The sequence below is a fragment of the Protopterus annectens genome, chromosome 2.part1, assembly GCF_019279795.1.
Source record: "Protopterus annectens isolate FY-2018-M chromosome 2.part1, PAN1.0, whole genome shotgun sequence".
Classification (NCBI taxonomy): Eukaryota; Metazoa; Chordata; order Ceratodontiformes; family Protopteridae; genus Protopterus; species Protopterus annectens.
In genome coordinates this window covers 65,989,055-66,013,338 of record NC_056729.1, presented here as the reverse complement: position 1 = coordinate 66,013,338, position 24,284 = coordinate 65,989,055, and the positions used below count along the sequence as shown (strand labels likewise).

The 24,284-nt window shown below is 36.0% G+C and overlaps 1 protein-coding gene across 2 annotated transcripts in view; it reads left to right on the top strand.

The window, feature by feature from the left end:
- The window catches only part of PTPRN2 (protein tyrosine phosphatase receptor type N2), a 4,238,418-nt gene that overhangs the window by 2,033,565 nt on the left and 2,180,569 nt on the right, over positions 1–24,284 (top strand). For both annotated transcript variants that reach the window (XM_044062029.1, XM_044062028.1), the window contains exon 10: positions 9,882–9,968. In XM_044062029.1, the coding sequence (XP_043917964.1) occupies positions 9,882–9,968 (87 nt within the window). The remainder of the gene's footprint in view (positions 1–9,881; positions 9,969–24,284) is intronic.

Here is a 24,284-nt window from a genome sequence, read left to right as displayed (position 1 = left end):
GCTAGAATCCACCATATCACTCATGCACTCAGGTCTCTCAACAACAGGTACTGTTAGGACTCTGTCATAGTCCATGTTGGTGTGAATGACTTGAGATGTACCTCTCTGGACTATATGAAGAGAGACATGATTAACTCACTGAATATGTTTCCCAGGCAGATATGTCCCTAGCCTTAAGCAGCATCCTACCGTCACCCAGAATGATGCCTCAGTACAATTAGAAAATTATTGACTTTAACAATTGGCTTAGTTTCTGGTGTCATTCCAAGGTGATCCAGTACATAACAGCTTGGGAGGACATGATTGACAGACCATGATGCTTTGCCAAAGATGGCCTTCATCTGTCTCCCCTGGGCTTCAGGCTTCTTGCAATGGCTTTTGCCTCCCCCATAGTGCCTTTTTTAGGCAAAGTCATGAGGACAAAATTACCAATGTGAAAATTCTCCTAAACAAAATTTAAAAGTCATGCTGCTAAATGCTAGGAGTCTTAACATTAAACTGCACTCATAGCAAGCATCACTCATCCTGGAAGATGCGAAGAGCACCCCAGCCTTACCAGGTTACTTGTCCTACCATACTTTCAGACACCAAACAGAGGGCTGCAAAGCCAAAGGAGGTGGAGTTTCAATATTTATAAAAGACAAACACACCTCCAGGCTGGTCAAGCAGTATGACACACAGAAGACACTCCAGGTGCAGTTAACTATTGACAAAACACCTATTCAAATCATAGCTAGCTACAGACCCCCAACCATGACTCAGAAGGCCCACTCCACCAACCTGGACTTACTTGAATCCATCAAGATTCAACCCTCTACCCTGATCCTGGGCAACTTTAACTACCCGACCAGAGAGTGGAAGACCTATTCTATCTCAAACACGAATACCCAGAGATTCCTCAACTTCGTCAATGCCAATACATTAGATCAGCTAGTCGACATCCCCACAAGAGGTGAAAATATGCTGGACATGGTACTAATCAACATGCAAAGCCAATGTAGCACCCCTATAGTGTCATCCTCCTTGGTAAGATCCTACCATAAAGCAATCACTTTTGAAGTCACCATCTCCCCTGGCCCCCACCTTGCCAGAGTTGAACAAAAAAACTTTTCCAAAGCTGACTACAACTTCCTGAGAGCAGGTATATGCAGTTTCACAGCCACCATCCTTTCAGTTTAATCAAGCACTAGTGTCCAAGCCTACACCAAAAAACTCTATGAGCACCTATATAGCTGCATGTACTCAGCAATACCTGACAGGACCAAATCTTCTTCCTCAGGACAGCAGCAATAAACAGACTCTATAATAAAAGGAAAGCATTGCTATCCAGGACCAAGAAGGAGCAGGTGTCAATTTGGAAGCAATCTCTCCTTTGTCTGAACAAGCAAATAAGGTCACTGGTGAAATCGTCTAAGGCTAACTTCGAGTCCAAATTGGCCACATCCACTAAGGACAATGACGAGGCCTTTTGCATACATCTGCAGTCTCAAAGGTAACTCCCAAATCCACTCTGAACTGGTGGTCAAGAATACCACTTACACAAACGCCATAGATATAGCCAATCTGCTGGCAGTCAAATTCAGTGAAAACCTTCCCTCTCTGTCCCCCACACCAGTAAACCAGGACATCCCAGCAATCCCCCCCCCCCTCTGCTCATCATCAGGGAGCAGGTTATTAATTCCCTCTCAAAGGCAAAATATACAGACTCCATGGGACCCGACAACATCCCTGGCTGTGTCCTACATGAACTCAGGCAAGAACTCTCAGCACCACTAGGCATCCTATTCAACCAAAGCCTCTGCACCGGCTTCATCCCAGCAGAATGGAAGACAGCCACTGTCATCCCTCTGCACAAAGGTGGAGCATCCACCATCCCAGGCAGTTATAGGCCAATCAGCCTAACTAGCCTGATCTGCAAGGCCATGGAACATCTTATCATGAACCTTATAAACAAGGACATTGGCAACCTCCAAACATTTGATCCCACTCAGTTTGGTTTTTGTCAAAGGGAGATCATGCCTGTTAAACTTGGTCGTCTTCTTTGAAACAGTCACCAAAGCCATGGATGACAGCAAGACAGTGCACACCACCTACCTTAACCTAGCCAAAGCCTTCAAAACTATTCCCCACTCAGGCATAATAGATAGACTTTTCCAGCTAGGCATCGACCCATATGTTACCAGGTGGGTACCTCACTGATAGAACCCACTCAATCAAAATAGGGGAAACCACCTCTAGTAGTAGACCCATAACAGGCAGTATACCCCAGGGATCAGTCTTGGGGCCTCTACTGTTTGGGATATACTTTTCTGAGGTGCAAGGCAAAATCAGCAGTCTGTGGCTGACCAAGTTTGCAGATGACTGCAAGCTGGGCACTGTCATAAATTTCCCTAGTGATGTGAACATCTTCCAAGAGGGCCTTAACCAAATTAATGACTGGTGCCAGAATTATGGCCTCAAACTGAATGCCAAGAAATGCATCATTATCCCTTTGGGGAAAATGGTGTCCCCGCTAATTATCTCATTAATAACAATGTGCTAACCATGCAATCAGTAGTGAGGGACTTGGGCACCTGGGTTGATAGCAACCTGACTTTTGACCACCTTGTTGCCTCCATTGTACAGAAGGCTTTCTACATGGCCCACCTCATAAGTAAGGGTATTTCATCCAGGAACAAGGAGGTCATAGCATCTCTATACACCTCACTTATCAGACCCATTACCTCATTTATCAGACCCATTATCGAGTACAGTGCCCCCTTCAGAATGTACATTGTCAAGCACATGCAACAGTTGAAGAGACTTCAGAGGTTCCTGACCAGGAAAATCCAGGGTCTCAAACAACTATCATATACAGATAGGCTAAAAGCCCTGTTCCTCTACTCAGTCTCATACAGACTGCTCAGAGGTGACCTGTGTCTGGCATACAAGGCTGTCTCAGACTGAGCCTTGATGTTGTTGCTGCATATCCATAAGTCAAACTCCACTCGTGCAACCCACATGCACGGTCTCAACCTGGTCTTTGACATTAATAGAACATGTTAGCAGGATAAATTTGTGTCCTGATGACTCTCCCATCTGTGGAATAAACTTCCTCTCCATGTCAAGCAGAGTACCTCACTAGCCCTCTTTAAGAGGAAACGGGACGACTGGATGGAAAACAGAAAATATACACCTGGTATCCCACCTGTGCCCCTGCTGGACAGGGAAAGCAGGTGCTGACTTTGTGGGAAAATGGGTGAAATTTTTGGCTAGGCTTATAAGGGCCTCTGGGCCAATAGCCTAGTATTGTCCTATGAACCTCTGAACCTATGAATCCCATATAGAAACACAGGGCCAGAATCCAAAAGACTTGCCCTCAGTGTAAGTGACTAATTTCAGTGTAAGGCCAATGTGTAAACAGACTTGCACCAGGGACCATATTCTAAAACACCTGCTCTCAGCCTGCTCTCGGTGTAAATGATCACTTACACAGAGAGCAAGTCTTTTGAAACTGGGCCCCTATGTTTATCAAAATAATCCATAATATGTGATACTAAGGTGTCCATAATATTTTGTTAGTCTTCCTTATGGAAAACACTAGGCACCTTCTGTAAGTTGCCTATTATATCAAATCAGTGGTTGCACATGTAGCAAAATTAGTAAATCTGTCTGTAGTATTTGCATGTACAAAAGTAGTGTCTGTCAAGATGTAATTGCACTGCGGACATCCATAGCATGGATACGTACCTTTCATTAAGGAAACAGACCTTGACAGTAGGACTATGTTGCCTTCTTTGTAGTATAGCTGCTGCTTAAGGTTACTGCAGTTAACTTGGTTTGTCAGATAAACAGTTCTTCATATTAATAGCTGATTTTCTTTTAATAATAGCAGTAATGTTTTTGACATTTCATTATATGTTGTCAAATAATGCAATGAGAAACATCTTTGATTTCTATTTCTGTCAACAATATGTATTGATTCAAGACTATAGTCTGCTTACACCTTAAAACCTCAGCTTTTTTGATTTACTAACATTTGTCTGGCATAATCCATATCAGTAAAATCGTCTACCATAATATCAAGTTCTGATTTAAAGCCTCATCTCACATTCTGAATCTAGTTGTGCACAGTAATTGCCCATGGATAACATTAATAATGCACCCTTCCTTCCTGTGAAGCAATGTTGTCACTGCATGTCATTCTTAAAGTCAAATCTAGAAAAATCGGTTGATTTTTATGATTCTGTAGAGTGAAAATGCAAATTTGCTACAATACTTTCGAGGTATTAAGTTAATATTTCTAACTCATTAACTTGTACTATCTATATAAGAAAAACATCATCCGCAAATCTTTTATAAAAATATATGTTTTAAAGTATGGGTTAGCAATAATGTTTCATTTTGGCTGTCCTACATTGACAATATTAAATTGGCTGAAATATTTGCAATTAGCATTCCCACTGCATTTCCAGACATAGGTTCATAGGTTCATAGGTTCATACTAGGCTATCTGCCCTAGGGCATTTATAAGCCTAGCCAGAATGTGTTTGGCTTTTGCCACCCATTTTAAATTTATTTTGCTATGCCCTTTTTCGAGGTTAGTATACTGTGCCTCTGTCTAACAGTGACACAGAAGTGATACCCGGGGTAAACCTACGATCTCCCATCCACTCATCAAGATTCCTCTTGAAGAGAGTCAATGAGGGACTCTGCCTAACCTGGACTGGGATTTTATTCCAGAGTGAAGGGAGCCTCTGGGTTATGAATCTGTCCCTCCAGCATGTCCTATTTATTTCAGTGCTGGGGTTCAAGTCTCTCGAGTGCGTAACTCGATGGGATTTGGATTTTCTGAGGTGCAGCATGTCCATTAATTAGGGTTGGACATGGCTTTATACGTCAGGCACAGATTGCCTCTGAACAGGTGGTATGCCACTGAGTAGAGCTGGAGTTTCTTTAACCGGGCAGCATATGGCATCTGTTTGAGCCCTTTGATCCTCTTGGTGAGGTACTTTTGGGGTCTTTCCAGTTGCTACAGGTGTCTGGTAAGGCACATCCCAAAAGGGGCATTGTACTCAATTATGGGCCTGATGAGGGATGAGTAAAGAGGCACGATGACCTCCCTTGATCTAGATGTGAATCTCTTCATGATTAGGTGGGCTATATAAAATGTTTTTCTAACCACTTTGGCCACGTGGTGAGAAATTTCACCAACAAACATAAAAATATTATTATACAGCATTAGATCCAATACATTACATGCAATTTAAATTTTGTATGTGAATTCACTGTTATTACATAAAAAATCATTTTTCCTGTATGCCTACACCATTTGGAATGACAGTAAACATGGAGGTAATAGGCAATATCCAATGTAACAAAAAAACATATCATTAGATATTTGTTGTTATTGTTGTTACCAAAAATAAAGGCATCTCAAAAATTAGTTGTTTCATAATTGCAATATTTGACCTGTTTTAGAAGAGGTTTCAGTGTTTTCTCTAAGTTCATAGAAATGGGTTTAGGTATCTACACCTTGCCAGATACTGTCAGTGTGACAGGGAGGTGTGAGATATTTACTAATTTTTAGAAAGACTATGCAGAATGGAATTTTTGTTGAAGCAACATACCAATAATCGCAAAACTGATAAATACTCACTAACTTCCAAATCATATAAAACCCTTTTAATGTATGATAAAGTCCACATGGCATAGTGATCACTCTAAAATTATCAGCATCTGTTAAAGATAAGAGACAGCTGTTATATAATAGTCCTTAGTCCTAAAAACTATTGTTGACCCTAATCAACTTATTTAACAATAGTATCCATATTCTCTGACCTTCAAAGTTTTTTGTTCCACAAAAGATAGATTTTATATTTGTTCTACAACAGGCGCATTAAATAGATCATAGTGCTGCTGTTTACATATTGCCTGAAAAGCAGTAACAACCTAAATAAGCAAAAACACTGCTCTTCTTTAAATCACGAATTGTAAATGGGTCTACTACAAGTGCTTGTGTGCGACATGTTTGCAGCATACATCCCTACTGCCAAGTGCTTAAAAAATACAAGTTCTCAAACTTCTACTAGCCCAGTTTCCCATAATACATATCCCTCCTAACAGCTGACCCTATAGCATTACCACGGCCCTAACTCTAACCCTAAAACTTCCACCCAGTTCCTGTCCCCAGTCCTTGCTCCCTAAACCTAAAACTACATTTCTGCTCCCTTAACCTTAAATTCTGTAAGGGTTCCCTAACAATAAAACTCCCTTTTTACTCCATAAACCTAAAATTCCCTTCTCACTCCCTAAACCTAAAACACTCTTCCTTCTCCCTAAGACTGTAAATTCCCTCCCACTATGTAATCCTAAAATTCCACTCTTGCTCCCTAAACCTAAATCCCCTTCCAGTCCCTCTGCATGGCTGTTGCACTTAGCTTGCTGAAACTCCAACAGTGTGTTCAGGTAGAATGCAGTAGCTGTTTACCCAAACTCATGCTTGAGTTTGAGCTCAGGCAGCACCCTGGGTGAGTTACAAGATACTCAAATCCTGGGCTTTGTGACAATTTTCAAGCACTCAGCACTCCTACCCATGTAGTAGAACCAAATTAAACAAGATCTGAGTTGGTAACAATAACTTTAAATTTAAATTTCTAGCAAACAGTCTCAGTTCAGTATGGGATTCAATAAAGTTACTGCTACTGGCTAGCATACAAGTCACTCCTATATATAAAGGTGAATTTTTAGTTTGTGTCAGCAGATAGCCTCAAATGTTAACTAAATGTGATTCTGTCACTTGTTGTGATTCATTTGGCTTTTTGTCACATCTATGAAGCTAGCAACATCAATTCTTGGAACACTGAGATGGAAGGGCCAAAATTCACATCACTGAAACTCCAAAAGAGAGAACCACTGGACTTGCACCCCCCACCCCACCCCCAGAAACCATTGTAGTTCCTGTTTCTATGTCCAGAGTGGTAGGAATTTTCAGGATTCTGTGTTTTTTACTGTTCTACACTTTTGGTGATAGGCATTTTGCCTCTTCCATCGTGATGTTCCTGGAATCTATGTTCCTGGCTTCATGCAGGGGCATAGTAATCTATTTTATTTGCGTATGCTAGCCAATCTTCTTAATTTCTATATCCATATGCTCAACCACTTCCTTCTATTTTCATTCTTTTCTTTGGTGTTTGTTGTATCCATTCTGGTAATTTCAGTCTGATTGCTAATGGAAGTAGTAGAAACTTTTTAATGGATGAAAAATAGGCAGTACTTGATGGTATATGAACAGCCTGGTTAACCAAACCTTTTTTGCTGCTATTCTGTTAGCCTTGAGACATCTGTAGTAACGGAAGCAGTCTCCTGCTCACCCCAGTCATGATAGCAGTCAGGTTAAAAGCTGAATTTTGCTTTGGCTATGAAAAATGATTTCCTTTCTTTTGTAACTTGTGGTGCTTAGTTGCCACTAAACACTGTTCAAACATTGTGTCTTTTTCAAAAATAAACTTGTATTTTTTTAGCAAAATGTTGCTGCTTTTCTAACAAAGTGACGTCCCCACTCTTCACAGATTGATTCAGTCATTGGTATATAAACAGATTAATATCATTACATTACATTCATTTTCACTGAAAATACTTAAAATGAATAACACTGAAAGCTACTTTCATTGAAAAAGAATCAAAAATTATGTTGTTTTTGCAGAAGAAAAAAGCCTTTATTTGCCCCCGATTAGCATATTAGCTATATGGACACCCAGTTATCAGAAAAGGGCAAACCCATTTCCACAGCCCATTTTTAGTAATCCTTTGAAACAGAACAATAATAGCACAGTAATAACATACATATAAGTACAAATTTCAATAAAACTAAATTGAAAACAAGAACATCTAAATTGACCAGAAAAGAAATGAAGAAGGCTAGAGGATTTTTTTTGGTGATGTTTCAGTGAAAAGTGACTTTCATTGTTAATTATTCAGTGATCATGGTTTCAGTAAAACTGGGTTCAGTTAAATGACATGATTTTGCTCTGGCCTTCACTAGTTGAAAAGTCATCATTATAACATCTTGGTAATATCTTTTCTAATGTTTTGCCTCATTTTCCAAGCTAAGTCTTTAAGATGTTTCAGTAATACTTTTTATTAATAAAATCTGAGATGCAAATACATTTCAGTGAACCTTAATGCATGGCTTGCTGAGTATCTGTGGTCTCCTTATGCATTGCATACTCTTTGTGTGTTTGTGTGTGTGTGTGTGTGTGTGTGTGTGTGTGTGGAAGGCTTGATAAAAGAAGAGAATATGTAAAAATTTTAATGTTTGCTGAAATGATGTACAGTCAATGGCAGCTCACTACATTTTAATGGCTGTCAGCCCACTGTATACATACGTGCAGCAAATGGCAAACTAATTTCAATTACTAAAAACATTTTTATGAGGCACAAATGTACTTGAGTAATGCCTTAAATGCTTTCTTATTCTATTTACTGGTTGATATTAATACCAGTGTATATGCTGTCAGATGCCACATTTCATTTTTAAATGAATAGTGACAATTTTATTTTTTAAATTACACAAGCAGGTATTTTTATTTAATAATTGCATTAAAATTAAATAATGAAATGTGTAGACAAACTCACACACACACATGAAAACAACCAAATAAATGTGCCTATTTCTGAGACCAATAAGACACATTGTAGTGTGATCTGATAAGAGCACACCCTTTGCATAAAATGCACTTGATTTAATTGTCTTGTGGCAATTTACATACCAGTTACATGCTATCATAAGTCTACACCATGCCATCTCCATTATACATAGACACACATACACACACACACACACACACACACACACACACACACACACACACACACACACGCGCATGCACATATGTGCTTGTATGTCTGCATGTATTATATTTGCTATATGTAGATAGCTATATGTACATCTAGATGTGCAGATGAGATGTATAAATAGATACACACATAGACACACAAGCCCACACACATTGGTTAAATACTAATTAAATAACAAAGTATAAGATGAAATGCCCGACTGACATTTCAGTTTGCTTTATCCTGTCAGTCAGTGAAAGGTAAGTAACAACTCTGTAAAAGTACCAGAGCTGATGTAATTGTATATAGTCACTGTCTCTAACTAAAGTTTCAGCAATGTGGCGATGCAAAACATAGGTCAGAAATTTGCATATTTTACTTGATGTAAGTGTTTTTGATCCTGCTCATGCGCAAAATAATTATGTATGAATAATAATGTATTCCTTTCTGATTTTAGTGTAATCCAATTGTCTGCATTCTGTCTAAGGCTCACATTAAAGTGAAATTATATATATTTTAAAATGGTATTCATTTCCTTGAATCAGACTATTGCAGGAAAGAAAAAAAATGAGTAGAGAGGGAAAGATTAGTGGGTACTGATCATATCATCTTAACAAAAGCCAGCAACGATATTAGTGGAAAGTATAAGGTACCAGAGCATCCAATTATTAGTGACAAAAGGGAAAAAAGGAATGCATCTTCTATGCTGTCAATTACAGTGGTATGAATGAAACCACTTTACACAGAGATGTGCAATTTGACTTTCCCCGTCTGAGCTGCAGCCTGGCTCGAGATGGACGGTGGCCATATCACGGGTCCCTAACATTTCCATTTACACCTTATTGTTTGTCTTATTGCTTGAACATTCCAGTGATTCATCTTGCCTGGAGAAACAGCTGATCCCAATCCCCTTGAGACCAAGCTCACTATGTGAGAGGAATATAGAAGTTCACAGTTTTCACATTTTAGCCATTCTGGGTGATAACTCTTTTAAGGCCTTTAGCCTTGCATGTATTGATGAGTTCCATTTTTAATGCTATTTTTTCTTGCTTTCTTTCAAATAGCTCTCTGAGTGTGGAGAAAGGCCTGGAGCTAATAAAGGATTTGTCGAGTCTTCTAAAGCTGCCAATGACTGCCTTCAGTGATGTCAAGTATGTATATAAAGATCCAACATTTTTTTATGTATTGTGTTTTTTTCTATTGTTCTTCTATTTCTGGTCATCTAATTCTGAAATAATGTTTTTATGTCACAAGAGGCATATAAAAACACTGTAAAATCACAAACATGCAAATAATAGCTGTAAATGCACATTTTGCGAGTGCGTGCACACTCCCACACACACACACACACACACACACACACACACACACATGCATTTTATATATATATATATATATATATATATATATATATATATATATATATATATTATATATATAAATATGCATATGTTTTCATTTCAGAATGTCATTACTGAAAATTCGAACTTCATATGGTCAAGACCGTATGATCGAGTTTTCAGAAACTAGAAATTCCGACGTTAAATAAAACAAAAAAAAAAGAAAAAAAGTCAAACACATTGTTTCTGCAGGGGAGCAGGCCCCCCCTGCTCCCTCACTGCTTAAATATACCATCTCCGTGATTGCACTATAGTGAGGAAATGGGAAATCTCCCGTTCTGTGCTTCTGCATACAGCACGGAACAGGAGATTTCCCTTTTCCCCACTGTAGCGCAATCTCAGATTTGGTATATTTAAGTAGGGGGATGTGGGGGGGGGCTTGCCCCCTTGCAGAAAAGATGTGTTTGACTTTTTTTTTTTTTTATTTAACTTTGAAATTTCGAGTTTCTCTCAATCATATGGTCTCGACCATATGAAGTTCGAATTTTCAGTAACTCGACATTCTGAAGTGAAACCATATACACATATATATATATATATATATATATATATATATATATATATATATATATATATATATACATACACATATATATGGGTCTACTCACTTTTGTTGAGAAACAGGTCTGTCAGACTTGGAAATATGGACCACAAAGGCTGACAAATTGCTATCAAGCTTGTGCTGAGGAACAACCTCTGCATGTGCAATTTCTACAAAAAAAAAAAAAAAAGCCGCCTGTACTCTAAGACCACCTGCAACTTTAAGATCACACAGACTAGGGGAAAGGGAATATTCCTCTACCCAGAGATTGTTAATCTCGCATACCTGCTAACCATCTGTTTAATTGACCAAATGCAGTTGACTAAGCAGATGTCAGCCTAACAACACTTAGATAAAAATGTAGGACTCCCATATATATGTGTATATACAATGATATATATATATATATATATATATATATATATATATATATATATATATATATATATATACAGTATATATGCATTTAAATATACATTCATTTGCACATTATATATGTGTGTGTCTTTGTGTGTGTGGTATATACATATATGGGTATATATATATATATATATATATATATATATATATATATATATATATATATATATATATATGTATATAGTAGATAACTAGTGAAATGAACACAGCAGTGCAATACTATCTTCCAAGAAAGACAACTGGCTGTAGTTGAGTTGATCACACTGACATGCATACAGTAGAATGAAATAGTGTCTATTTTTGTTAAGCTTCTTTCTGCTTAGTTTGTTTTATGCATCTTGTACATGGAGCACAGTCCTTGAACAAGAGTACATCATTATCACTCTGATTTAAGTTTCCTGAAAACAATTTCAGCTAAGTACAAAAGCAAGCTAACAATGCAGTGAACATAATTAATTCTCTCAGTGTAAAATGTATATGTTGTGGCACACTTTCCTTTTGTACCTTTTCTTTGATAATACAGATTTTGGTGATGACAATATTTCTGGAAGTTTCATGTTGATGAGTATTATAGTGTAGTACAGACAGAAAGGATCAAGCACACTCAATGTTTTTGCCATGCATTTCTGAGGCCATCTTCTTCAGTCTACCCAGATATCTCCCAGTTTTCAGCTTCTCTGTTTCACTAAATAAAAAGGAACATTTGATGTGCAGCTGTATCATGGCGTAACTCCTGTCAAGGTATTGGTCATGACAGCTATTCAATCTGTTCCACTTCTATTTACCACCCAAAATTATTTGCTTGCATAGAAGATAATTAGGAATTCCTTGTCAATTGAGATGACTATAACTTGGGAAGAGCTCACTATTTTGTCATTTTTTGAGATGGTATATCACTGAAACTAATCTCTTATTCCCCTTAACTCATACCTTGTTTGTGTTCATTGTTTATGCTATACATTTTTCCCTTGAAATCACATATCTGAATGTATTGTGTCACAGTACTTTTGTCTAAGTTGCACAACTCTGAATTTTTTCATCTGCTTCATACCAAGTTATGTTTATGATGTGCCCTAGATGATGTAATTCTGTCTATTAATTTTCGAGCAAATTATATAACGCATGCTGTTGAATTTGCCACTATGGTCTCACTGAAAACCAAGTTTACATACCAACCATGACATGTATGACTACACTTATATGTACATGGATGTAAAATAATAATAGCTATACATGTGCATTCATACATGTGAACCTGTCAAAGAAAAAATTTGCACTGACAGTAGGCGCTATAATGAACACACTTTTTATGGAGCTAACGGCTTTTATCAAGATAATGTATATCGCTTCTTGAGTTCAACTGGTATAAAAATGTTGTACAATGATTTAAAATGCAGGGAGCTTCATGCTCTAGCAGTGTTGCGTTTTCATCTCACAGATGGTGTAGATGGCTCCTTTTCGTTCTACATGTTACTGAAAACTTTTTAAGTAATGAACCCTGAGTATATCGGTTAAATGCTTTATTCCAGAATTAGAAAACAAAACTAGCATTCATGACCAGCGGACGTCACTTTATTTTTTCCTTAGTCTAGGAAAGTCAAAGTCAACATCTGCATCTGGCACTACAGGTGATTAAACACTCCTCTTCAAAAACATTGCAGACATTGTAAAGTTTTACATAAATCATCTAAATGAATTTTTGGGGGGAGATCCTGCAACATTAGACCTGGGTACTCAGGTTGATAAGTCTCACATTTGACCATCATGTGGCAGCAGTGGTCAGAAAAGCCTTTTACTTGGTCCATCTCATAAGTAAAGGAATTGCATCCAGAAAACAGGAGGTTTTTACCTCTCTGTACTCCTCCCTCATTAGGCCTATAATTGAGTATAATGCCCCGTTTGCTATGTACCTCTCCAAACATCTGCACCAACAACACCTGTCCTATGCAGACAGGCTCAAGTCTCTATCACTCTACTCGGTATAGTACAGATTTCTCAGAGGTAATCTTTGTCTCGCCTAAAAGGCAATCTCAGAACCTGCCCTACTTGAGGTGCTCCATATCCATAAGTCTAACTCCTTATGCATTACTCGCTCAAAAGGCCTGAATCTAATATGCAACATCAACAAAACCTGCTGGAGAGACAGATTTGTCTCCCAGTGGCTGCCCCATCTCTGGAATAGACTTCCCATACACTTCAAATAGAGTACCTCGCTGACACTCTTCAAGCACAACCTTGATGAGTTGATGGGAAACCACAAATTTGTCCCGGGGTTACACCTGTGCCTTCATTGACAGGAGCAACAGGTGCTGACTGAGGTTTCTTTTGGGGATATACACTTGGCTAGGCTTATAAGAGCCCCAGGGCCATTAGCCTATTCACCTCCTATGATCCTATGATTCTATGAACATTTAGTTGAACAAAAACCATGAACATTTTAAATAGGGCTGTCAGGGACTTATCAACCTTGCATTTAAGTAGGTTCAAGTAAAACAGTGGATCACCAAAAATAGTTTCAGAACTTTTCAGATTAGTGGCACAGGCCTTGTCCAGTACAGTCAAGGCTGCATCCATGATTACCCCTCATTTACGGCAGTTATTACTTTCATCAGATACTTGCGATGATGGTGCTGTGGTAGCATTGTCGCCTCCCAGTTAGACGTTGCACGTTTGATTCTCAGTTAGAGTGTCTTCTGTGTGTCAACATGCGTGAATGGGCGTTCCTTCGTTGAAGGTTGTGCGTTAGGCCCGGCAAGCCAGCACGTAAAAATCTACTGCCAATCATTAGCGGACCGGAGTTCCGCTGTGGTGACCCCTAACCGGGAAAAGCCGAAAGACAGTTTATTACTTTCATCAGATACTTAGGACAGTATGTATGAAAAACATTTACAGGTATGTCTTAAACCAAACCAAAGAAAGGCAATGATATTTGCTGTATTCCCTACATTTCATGAAAATTATAAACTGTCTGTGGGATAAACTTCATAAGGTATATGCCAATAACATGTAATAGCTGTAGTACATGGGGTTAGTGGTATTAAATATATTCAAAAACCTCATGTTGCAGAGGTACATTTCTCAGCTGATCAGAACAAAATTTAAGAAAAACATTTTCCTATTGCTGAACTTATTATGGTATGTCCCTTTTATAAAATCTTAGTATGATGGTGAAAGATATACTCACTGTTTGTCTAGAACCAGGAATAAAGCTAAAAGGTAAATATTATAGCTCTGGAGAGCTGTTTGCATTACTTTGTATGCCATGTCTTATATTTCATAAACACAGTGGCATTTGATATTGCCGTTGCAAAATAAAATACTGTCATAATCCAGACACTGTCCTTAACCAAGCACTGCATGAAAATCTTTAAATAAAGCACTTCAAATAAATATTTTCCATTAACATTTTATGGATATGACATTTATTAGCTAAGATTTGCTCATAGTCCCCTTGGAAAATCAAAGAACTATAGCTAGTAAGCACCTAATTTTGCGTTGCCTCCGAATGCTGTTGACAGAATTATTTTACCAGGCTGGTGTCCTTTTCAAGTGACAGCTTTTAGAATATTTAGTATTGGAGTGGTTTGACTTCAGTTCTGCATTCTTCAGCAAGTGGTGATGTTAAAATATTCATTTTTCTCTCCAGAGTCTATGAAAACATTTTCTTCAATTGTTCTACATTGTAGTGTATGAAGACTGAACATTGTTTGCAAAGGGGTGTGCTAACATTCAGAATAAAGACATGCATGGTATTGTATGAGAATACTCCTCTGTATAATAGGGTTAATTTTTAATATAATTAACAGTGCCTCTATGAATTAATCATTCTGGGAGTTTTGCAAAGTCTCTCTCATCTGTCTCCAATGTCACAACTCCAGTATTCTCTAATAAGAAATGTGGTACTTTCAGCAAATAAGGAGTTTACAATGCAGCACTGTGCACTTCTCACACTGACCTTCTACATATTCTAATAAAAGCTGAATAGCTGCATAGTCTGTAATATGGAATAATTCACTGAGTGCATTCTTGACAAGCATTGCCATCTTCCATTTCCCTTGTGGATGGTTAATGCATTCAGACACGTTCACTATGCTATATCACTATCTCAGTTCCTCTCATCTCATTATTCCTTGAAAAGCACACTTGCCCTGGTGTGCAGCATAACTTTTCTTTAATTAAATGGTTGAAAACAGTTTGTTCGACTTATTTTGCACCTGGAATGTCAGTCTAAAAATGAGGCTTAGGTGCATTTTCATCCAACAGAGCCTCAAAACTATATTTTAAATTTTATTTTGGGCGTATATGTGAGCTTTGCCTCATAGAGAGAGTTAGAGCATGTTTGTTGTGTGTTGTTGGTGATGAAACAGAGCATTACTAATGAAGCATGTGCTACTATTACTTTATTTTCAGAAAATAATGATTTATATATACATAGCACACTGTACAAAAGCGTTAAAGGATTTGCTTTTCACATTTTGTAATAGGACAAGTCAGATATGAGGGGTGGAGATATAATGTCTTGAAAATCAAGAACTTGAGTGGCAGCTTGGCTTTTGTTTTTCAGCTTCATTGGCTTTATGAATACCATATCCATCCATCCATTCATTCATCCATCCATCCATCCATCCATCCATCCATCCATCCATCCATCCACACATCCACAACTCCGTTTTCCCATTTTTGCACATGGGGTCAGGTGTCACTTCAACAATGACAATAATCTGGAGCCAAGGTTCACACCACTGGGTGGTTAGCCCTGCATCAGTTGTTCTTCCACACCACACACTCATACGCACACTCACACCTATGGCCAATTTAGAGTCTCCAGTCCACCTGCTGCATGTTTTTAGAATGTGGGAGAAAACCAAAGCACATGGATGAAACCTATGTGAACACAGGGAATATATGCAGTCTTCACCCAGAAGGTACCCCAGCAGAGAATCGAATCAGGAACCTCTTGCTGAGAGATGACAATACTATCCTGTGAATATTAACTGCATTTTAAAAATAAGGAAATTACAGCACTGATTTATAGGTTATATTGATATAGGTTATACTTATTTATAGGTTATATTATTATCACTGTATTTCATTGTTTCTTTCACTAAAGATTGCTTTGATTAGTCTTGGACTGACAGATGTCCTTATTAACTATTAGAGCTTTTATTAGAGTAATGTGATCATGGAGGCAAATGCATTTAAACAAGAAAGTTTGTTATCATAATTAGGCTGTAGAAATTGTATATTTTGGCAAATGAGTCACTTTGTTTGTGCTAATAAATATATTTGTTCCAATTACTATCTCAGGCTTCAATTATTTTTTTCCAGTTAACTTATAAGGGCAGTACAAGCAGAACTTTGTACTAATATTTTCCATCTGTATTTCTGTAGCTGATTTTGATTTCTTTAAAGAATTTTTGTCCTCCATTCATATTCAATATAGGTGTAAATTTTAAAGAACAACGTAAATTAATGAGGCTGAAGAACTTATACAAGAACAATTTCTCTGATGCAGTTGTCTGACTTCTCAGAAGATGATTGTGTCAAATATTTCTGTTGAATTAAAATAATGCAACACTGCACAGCATAGTGACAGAGAAGCAGCTAGCGAAGGGTTAGTACCGCATACAAAATGTTGAATCCAAGTTTCAAAAAAAGTACCACTGTAATCATTGCTGTCTTCTTCAGTATGCATCAGGGGAAAAGGCCACTGAAAAACAACATGAATTTATAAGTATCAAATGACGTTTTGCTAGAGAAGAATGCGTGTCCTACTGTACACAGTTTGCAGACGGTAGGTTAAGTTATGTAGCACATGGTTGTAATGAGTAGCATTGTCACATAAGAACAAGAGATCCTCAAGTTTGGGTCTTGAATGGGGTGTCGTGGCAGAATCTCCATGTAATCTCTGCATATTCTGTCTTCCTCCCAAAGATGCATGGTAGGCAGATAGGTGAATCTAAATTGTCTTTAGGTGTGTGTGCGTCTGTGTGTATTTGTGTGTGTGTGTGAAGGGAAGACATATGTAAGAAAGGCATAACAATCTATTTCCATTCACACTTTCTTATCAAGGGATAGCTTTCTTCAAGGTTCCTACAAGAGTTGGATTCATCTTGAAAGGATGGATGGAGGTTAAGTCAGTTTTATAGACTGTAAATGCTGTACTATAAATGCAGAGTCCGAAATGCATTGTGGTCACTCCAGATTGCAGTTACCTGAGGGCAGATTTTATGTGTTGCATGGGTCTCCTAATAAATAGTATAAAAATCTTTGTGAATGCATAAAATTGCAATTAGATTAAAATGTGTCATTCCTTCAGAATAGAGAAAATGCTGGGCAAAGCTACTTTGAGATTTTAGTTTCTTGAATGATAGTCAACTACGTTGCCCCCCAAGATGTATACAGCCAGCCTCTTCTCTTCACCATCTTTGTTAATGACCTGCCCACAATCATTGACTGTTCCCTTTCTTCAGTAGATTTAGAATGGGCACTCATCTGAAATTATTCTGATTTGTTACTTCATGTTTCAGAAGATAATGTTAAGGCTCTATTGAATGCTTTTCTGAAGATAATGTTAAGGCTCTGATGGATGCTACTTATTCCTATTCTTTGCCACTAAGAATAACAGTGCAAAGGTCAGCCTGTAATTCATTGGAGTGTAAGGTATTATTCTGTATTCATTTATTTTAATGCTGTACCCACCCCACAGCCTGGGTGCTTGTGAGCATTTGCAGCTATATACTTGAATTTATACCTGTCCCAGGTTTTCCTGGCTCTTCTGTATGTCAGCACAGAAGTTTATGGCAGAGTGGCTGGTTGAGTTGTTTGTATTCTGCCTGAAGAAAAAGCAATCTATCCATTATCACGTAGTTCTATCCCTCCACCCTACTTTGGGGTCATATTGCCAAAGCTTGTAACTGAACCTAGATCAGCAGTAATATAGATTCTCCCTCTATTTCATTGCGCTGCCCTTTGCAATACTTGTTTTTGAGTCAAGGAACCCATTTATTTTTCTCTTTGCATTTATCAGTGATATATAATCAGTACACTGGGAATTTTTTATCAGTGTAGCTGGACTATTTTATATTAAGAAAGAGTATTTGGGAGTAATGCTAGAAGGTGAATCATGAACAGAAATGTTCCATGTATGACAACACTAGGACTGAAACAAATTTGTATTACTCAATGTTGCCTGTTGTTGTCCACAGGATGTTTGGGTGTAATGCTGTTTTTTTTCTGGGTTGTGAGGAAGTTGGTATATGCACTTTATTGAACGTATTAGGCTCACAAATACCATGAACCCTATAGTTCCACAGCTCTATTGAACTATTTGACCAACTACTTAACAGTTAGCCTATGCTGCTACTTTTGTAAAAAAAAAAGTGTTTTTATTACTGTTTAATAAACTATACTGATGCATTCTATCATTGTTAACCTTTTCTTATCATATTCATTTTTGTATTCCTATGATATAATCTGTAATGTATATGTATAGTGTGTACTATGTATTTATATTTTTCTGGAGCTTTTCTCCCCAGGACTCCATTAAAATGGGCTCCTTGGCCCAATGGACTATCCTGGCAAACAAACTGCAAATAAATAAATAAATAGATTTGTAAAGCTATACCTTTGTTTCCATTTTACAGTAAAGCATTTATTTTATGCAGAGGTACATATTTTGAGGTGTACTGTACAAGATCCAGTGCTATAAGGGACTTTTCTGACTCCTACTGTGTGAAAGTTGAATTTTGGAAGGCAATGACATGACATACTAGATGTTGTTTATTTGTTGCGATTCATAATAGCTGTACATGTATTTATTCCATTTCTCATTGCCACTTAGACATACTACAATGTGAAGAACCTGTTTTCAGTCATGGTTTTAAAGAAAGATATAAAATAACATTGATTCTCTATAAAAGTGTAAAAAAATGTACTGTGGCTTTCACAGCAGAAGATGAGTATGCAGCATGGTTGAATTAAGGGCCAAACAATGGTTTGCATGTACCTGTGGATAAATGCAAACTTAGCCATCAGTTGGCTGTGGCATAATGTTAACGCTGAGTCCCATTTCAGTATACACACACACACACACACACACACACACACACACGCACACACACACACACACACACACACACACACACACATATATATATATATATATATATCCACTAATCACAGTAGTGAGCCCAAGAATGTCAGTCACTAAAGTATGAGTGTGACTGTATACATATCTAAGTCAAGATCATATTACCTCAAAGTATTTCCCTTACTCTGAAGTACAGTAATCCTAAAGCTAGTATATACAACCAACAGGGTTGGGATACAAGGGACAAGTCTCCCCTGTAAAATGCTTCAGACATTATTAGTTAGTTTTGCTTTTCACCATTTTCCTTGGTAATCATGTTTCTGTGTTTGAAGTTTTGTGAATCCCAGTTGTGGGCCACTGAGCACTGTCATTTGGCTAATATTGTATGAACCAAGAAAAAAAAAAGAAACAACATATTTTGCTGTGGTCCCTGTAAGCACTTAGAATTAAAGAGTATTATTCTTTGGCTTAGTTGTTTGCTTTACGCATTTTCATGTTTGTGCATTATCATGTGCATGTATTATAACAGCTAGAATGCTGTTCATATCCCTTCTTTAGCCATATATCATATGTGATCCTGTAGCATTTTGTTTAGAATTATGACCTATGTGTTATGGTGCCCCCACTGTCTTCAAGTATTTACACTGCATTACAGAAGTAGGCCTGTACCCTATGTCTTGTAATTTACTTGTAAAGTTATCTTTAATCGCCATTGTCATAGCTGATAACTAATGTGAAACTTATGACCTTAGCTGCTATTGTTATGCATTTTACTTCTTATTAACATTGTACCATATGCAATGATCTGTACAAATTTGTGAGCATATACTCCATGCACAATGAGAATATAAGCCATATATACTGTTTTTGATAATTATCAATAATTTTTGATATTTACTTCCAGTGTTTCCAAATAAATATTTTTGATTTCAATTGTGTATGCTTTATATATACTATTATATACAAATATACTATTAAATATGAAATAAACACAGTCCAGCACCTTGTAAAACACTTAAAAACAGCAAACTGTGGTTTCATCAGAATTACTTTCTCAATGCTGATCTGGATATTAACACAGCATTCTCATTTTAACACCTTTATTTAATCATCACTTATAATAACAGGTACCCATACATTAATAGAAAAGAAAACAACCCATAATAACATTTTTTCATTTACATACATTATACATTATATGCATGTTTTTCTTTATGGTTCGCATTTAGTCCAACATTGCATACATTGCGCATTTCCTGTCTTAACATAATCTCCTCCTCAACATTATTTTGCATACATTGTTATCACAAGTTCTATTTATTTATATGCAATCTGCCCCTTCCCTTTTCTGAAGATCCTTTTTCTAGTTCTTTTCTCTATCTTGCAATATTCACTATTTCATATATATTCAGTTTAGATTTTGATGTCAATTTTTGGTAGTCAATAGACTTAAACATATTAAGGTTTTATTGTGTCTAGGCAATTCAAGTCCTGTATCCCAGCTCAAAAGAATAATTTCCTTAGTTACAGCCATTTGCTTTCCCAATATTTATTTTTTTTACTTTTTATTACATTTTAACAATAACACATGGAATCAAAACATATTAAAACATAGCAACTATTTAACTATTTACAAAAGTCTATAACAAGAATTCCTTATAATCAAACTGTTAATACTTTTCAAGTAGATAACTTAATTTTTGCCATGATATATATTAATGGGTGACATTAGGAGTTCTCATTTTTATAGCGGGCAGTTATTTTTTATATACACTCTTAGTTAAATTTACAAATTCTGTAAATTCTTGGATAGTTTTACTTTCCAAATTGTTTTTTGTGATAACTTTCCTAGCTATAGCTAAAACAGACTAAAGAAGAGGCACTTGTGATGCTGGGATAAAGTCTGGAACTGGAGCATTAAATAAGTTCAAGGAATTAGTGATAATACATCTGTCTGCCCACAATGCTTGAGTAAAATTTTTAAACTCTATCCAAAAAGGAGATATTATTCTGCACTTTATTACTATATGAACCCATCCAACATCAAATACTTCACCACATCTCCAGGTATTAATATTTGTTGAGTTATATAGTAGTGTAACTTTATGAGGAGTTAAAAAATGCTATGCAAATACTTCCACATAAATAGTTTCCAATAAAGTGAAGAGGTAGATTTTTCTACAGATTTTAAAGATATTGTTTTTTTATTTACATCTGAAAAAAGACTTCATTATTAAATTTTGTAGAGTAATTCCAAAATGTTAAATCAGGAAGAGTAAAATATATTCTAATGATTTGTTATGTTCTAGATAAACATGACTTATTAATTACTAAATTAGCATTAATACTGAATAAAAATTCTAATATTTTGGGGACAGATTGCATAAGTGAATCAAACAATATTTGAATTTTATCATTAACAAATTCCTTATAGATTTATAAATTCAGCCAATTATTTTTCTTTAAACTATATCTAGTTAGAAAACAATCTCCTGAATGTATTTTATTGCCAGTTAGGAATTGATGCCAAAAGATTAATCTACTATTTTATGATCTAACATTCATGTATATGTTACAGGAAACAATACAAATAAAACATCTTTAACAATATAATTTGAATTCATATATCTCTTAAATGTGAGATGGGTATTATTGACAAAAGGAATGTAAATAGTTATTACCATCATTCATACAAAAATTCTTTTAGAATCCAAGAAAATGTATTACTCACAAGTTGTATATGAGATTCTATAGTAAATTTTAGTATTAGCAAATAAAAAAAAGTAATGGAGTAATTAAAATTTTGAATAATATTAAGAGTTTAGCCATTGAGCGATTATTTTAATAATGACAGACTTAGCATATAATTCAGTATTTGGGAAACCTATACCACCTTCCTCCCAACTTTTTGTATATCATTCAAAAGATATCTTTGGCTTATTAGGATACCATAGCAAATTAAGAAGAATATAATTTATTTTATTCAAAATAATTTTGGAAGGGATTTTAATTAGTGACTGCATACAAAATGAGATTTTAGGCAAAATTGCCTGTTTTTTAATTAATGTTAGACAATCTTCCATTGTGTAAAGTAATTTATTTCAATTTGTGGTTAATTGAGTAACTATATTAATTATATTTTTATAATTTACTAACACAGAATCTTTACAGTTAGACATAATAATAATTCCAAGATATTTAATTTGTGTATTATCCCACTTAAAATGACTATATCTTTAAAAAAAGAACTTCTTTTTTTATTAATTAGAAAAGTATTTTACAGTGATTAAATGTCAAACTTGAAATCCCTTCAAAACAATTCAGTTTAATTTGATCTTTTAATTATTAAAAGAAAATGACTTATCAATTCTAATTCTTTGTTCTATAGTTAACTTATAGTACATATCTTTTAAAAAGCTATCAACTTAACTACTATTCTCTAAAGTATTATCATTATTATTAATTTATTCATAATAGCTCCTAAAAAACTGAAATATATCCTTTAAATCTATTACTGTTTTATTCTTATTTCAATTTTATGTGAGAGCTCTTTAAATATTATTCATTTTCTTTGATCTAATAGCTAATCTATGCAGACTTTTAGGGTTTATAGAATACAATTGTAATTTCAGTTTTTCTAAGTTTATTAAAATCTTATGATTTAGTATTTTAACATATTTTTGATTTAATGTTTTCAACTCTGAATTTGCAGACCTACCATTAGGTTTTATATTTAACTTTAATGTATCTATATTAGACTGCAAGACATTTAGTTCTTTATCCCATTCCTTCCTTTTACAAATACACCAATTTTTAATGTTACCATTCAAATATGCTTTTAATATGTCCCACAAAATGACCGCTGCATTCCTTCCCCAATATTTCTGACAAGAGTATTCTGCAGGGAATTTTAAAAAATCTCCCAGCTCTTTACAATCCCAAAAATGCATTCTCAGTTACTTCTTTCTTCTGCATCAAAACTCCACCATTTGCTATCTATCTGAGGAAGAATTTTTTGAAGTATGCAAGGGATATAAAAATAATTATGCAAATACTTGCAAGAAAAAATCCTAAATCTTCTGGACTTTGTTGCATACTTGGGAGCCATACATTTGTCGTCCCACTGTTCCCTTGAAAATTGTTTTTTCAGTCTCTCTTCCTAATCTTTTCTAACCTTTTCTGATTCTTAGTTACCATAAAATACTTTGTATGCACTACTAATTATTTTCTTTTCCACAGAAGCTTCTGCTCTAAATTTAACTAAAAACTCTACTAGAGAGAGTCTGTCACTAAGGACTCCCCTATCCATTTTTATTTTCTTATAATCTGATCAATACATGTGAGACAACACTAAACAAAATAAAATACAACAACTGAAAAAATGGAAATTCATTTTTATGACTATAGATACCAAGATACAAACAGTGAAACTGGTTTTAGTCCCTTGAGCTTAATATACAGGTCAGGTATATTTTTTTCATCCAGAAGAGAAGATATAGATAGCAGGTTCCTTCAACTCTTTATTATTTGGGAGGTGAAGAGGGAAAGATTTAAGTGGGATAAGCTGATCCTCCCAACAGGACAATTGAGTTTAAGATTAACTGATTTAAAGGGAAGCTATGCAGTTAAGGCTCATATATATATATATATATATATATATATAGAGAGAGAGATATATATATATATATATAGCACAAGCAAAAGGTTATAATTGAAAGTGGAAAGGGATGATGATAAAGTGGTAGGAAAGGGGGGTTGAAGAAATAAGGAGAGAGTGGGACTTTTGATGCAGGTCCTTGAGGAGAATAAGAACAATCATACAGAACAGCATAGTCATGAAGCTGCAAAGAAATATTCTAAGAACTGATCCAGCACTGGAATGGAAAAAGGACATTTTGCCAGTAGGGATGGCTGCAAGTAGAAGTATAGAAAACAGGAAGAGGGGGTAGCACTTATTGCAGAAAACTGACAAAGGAACCAATTACTAGAGCAAATAACTAGAGAGGAAAAGGTA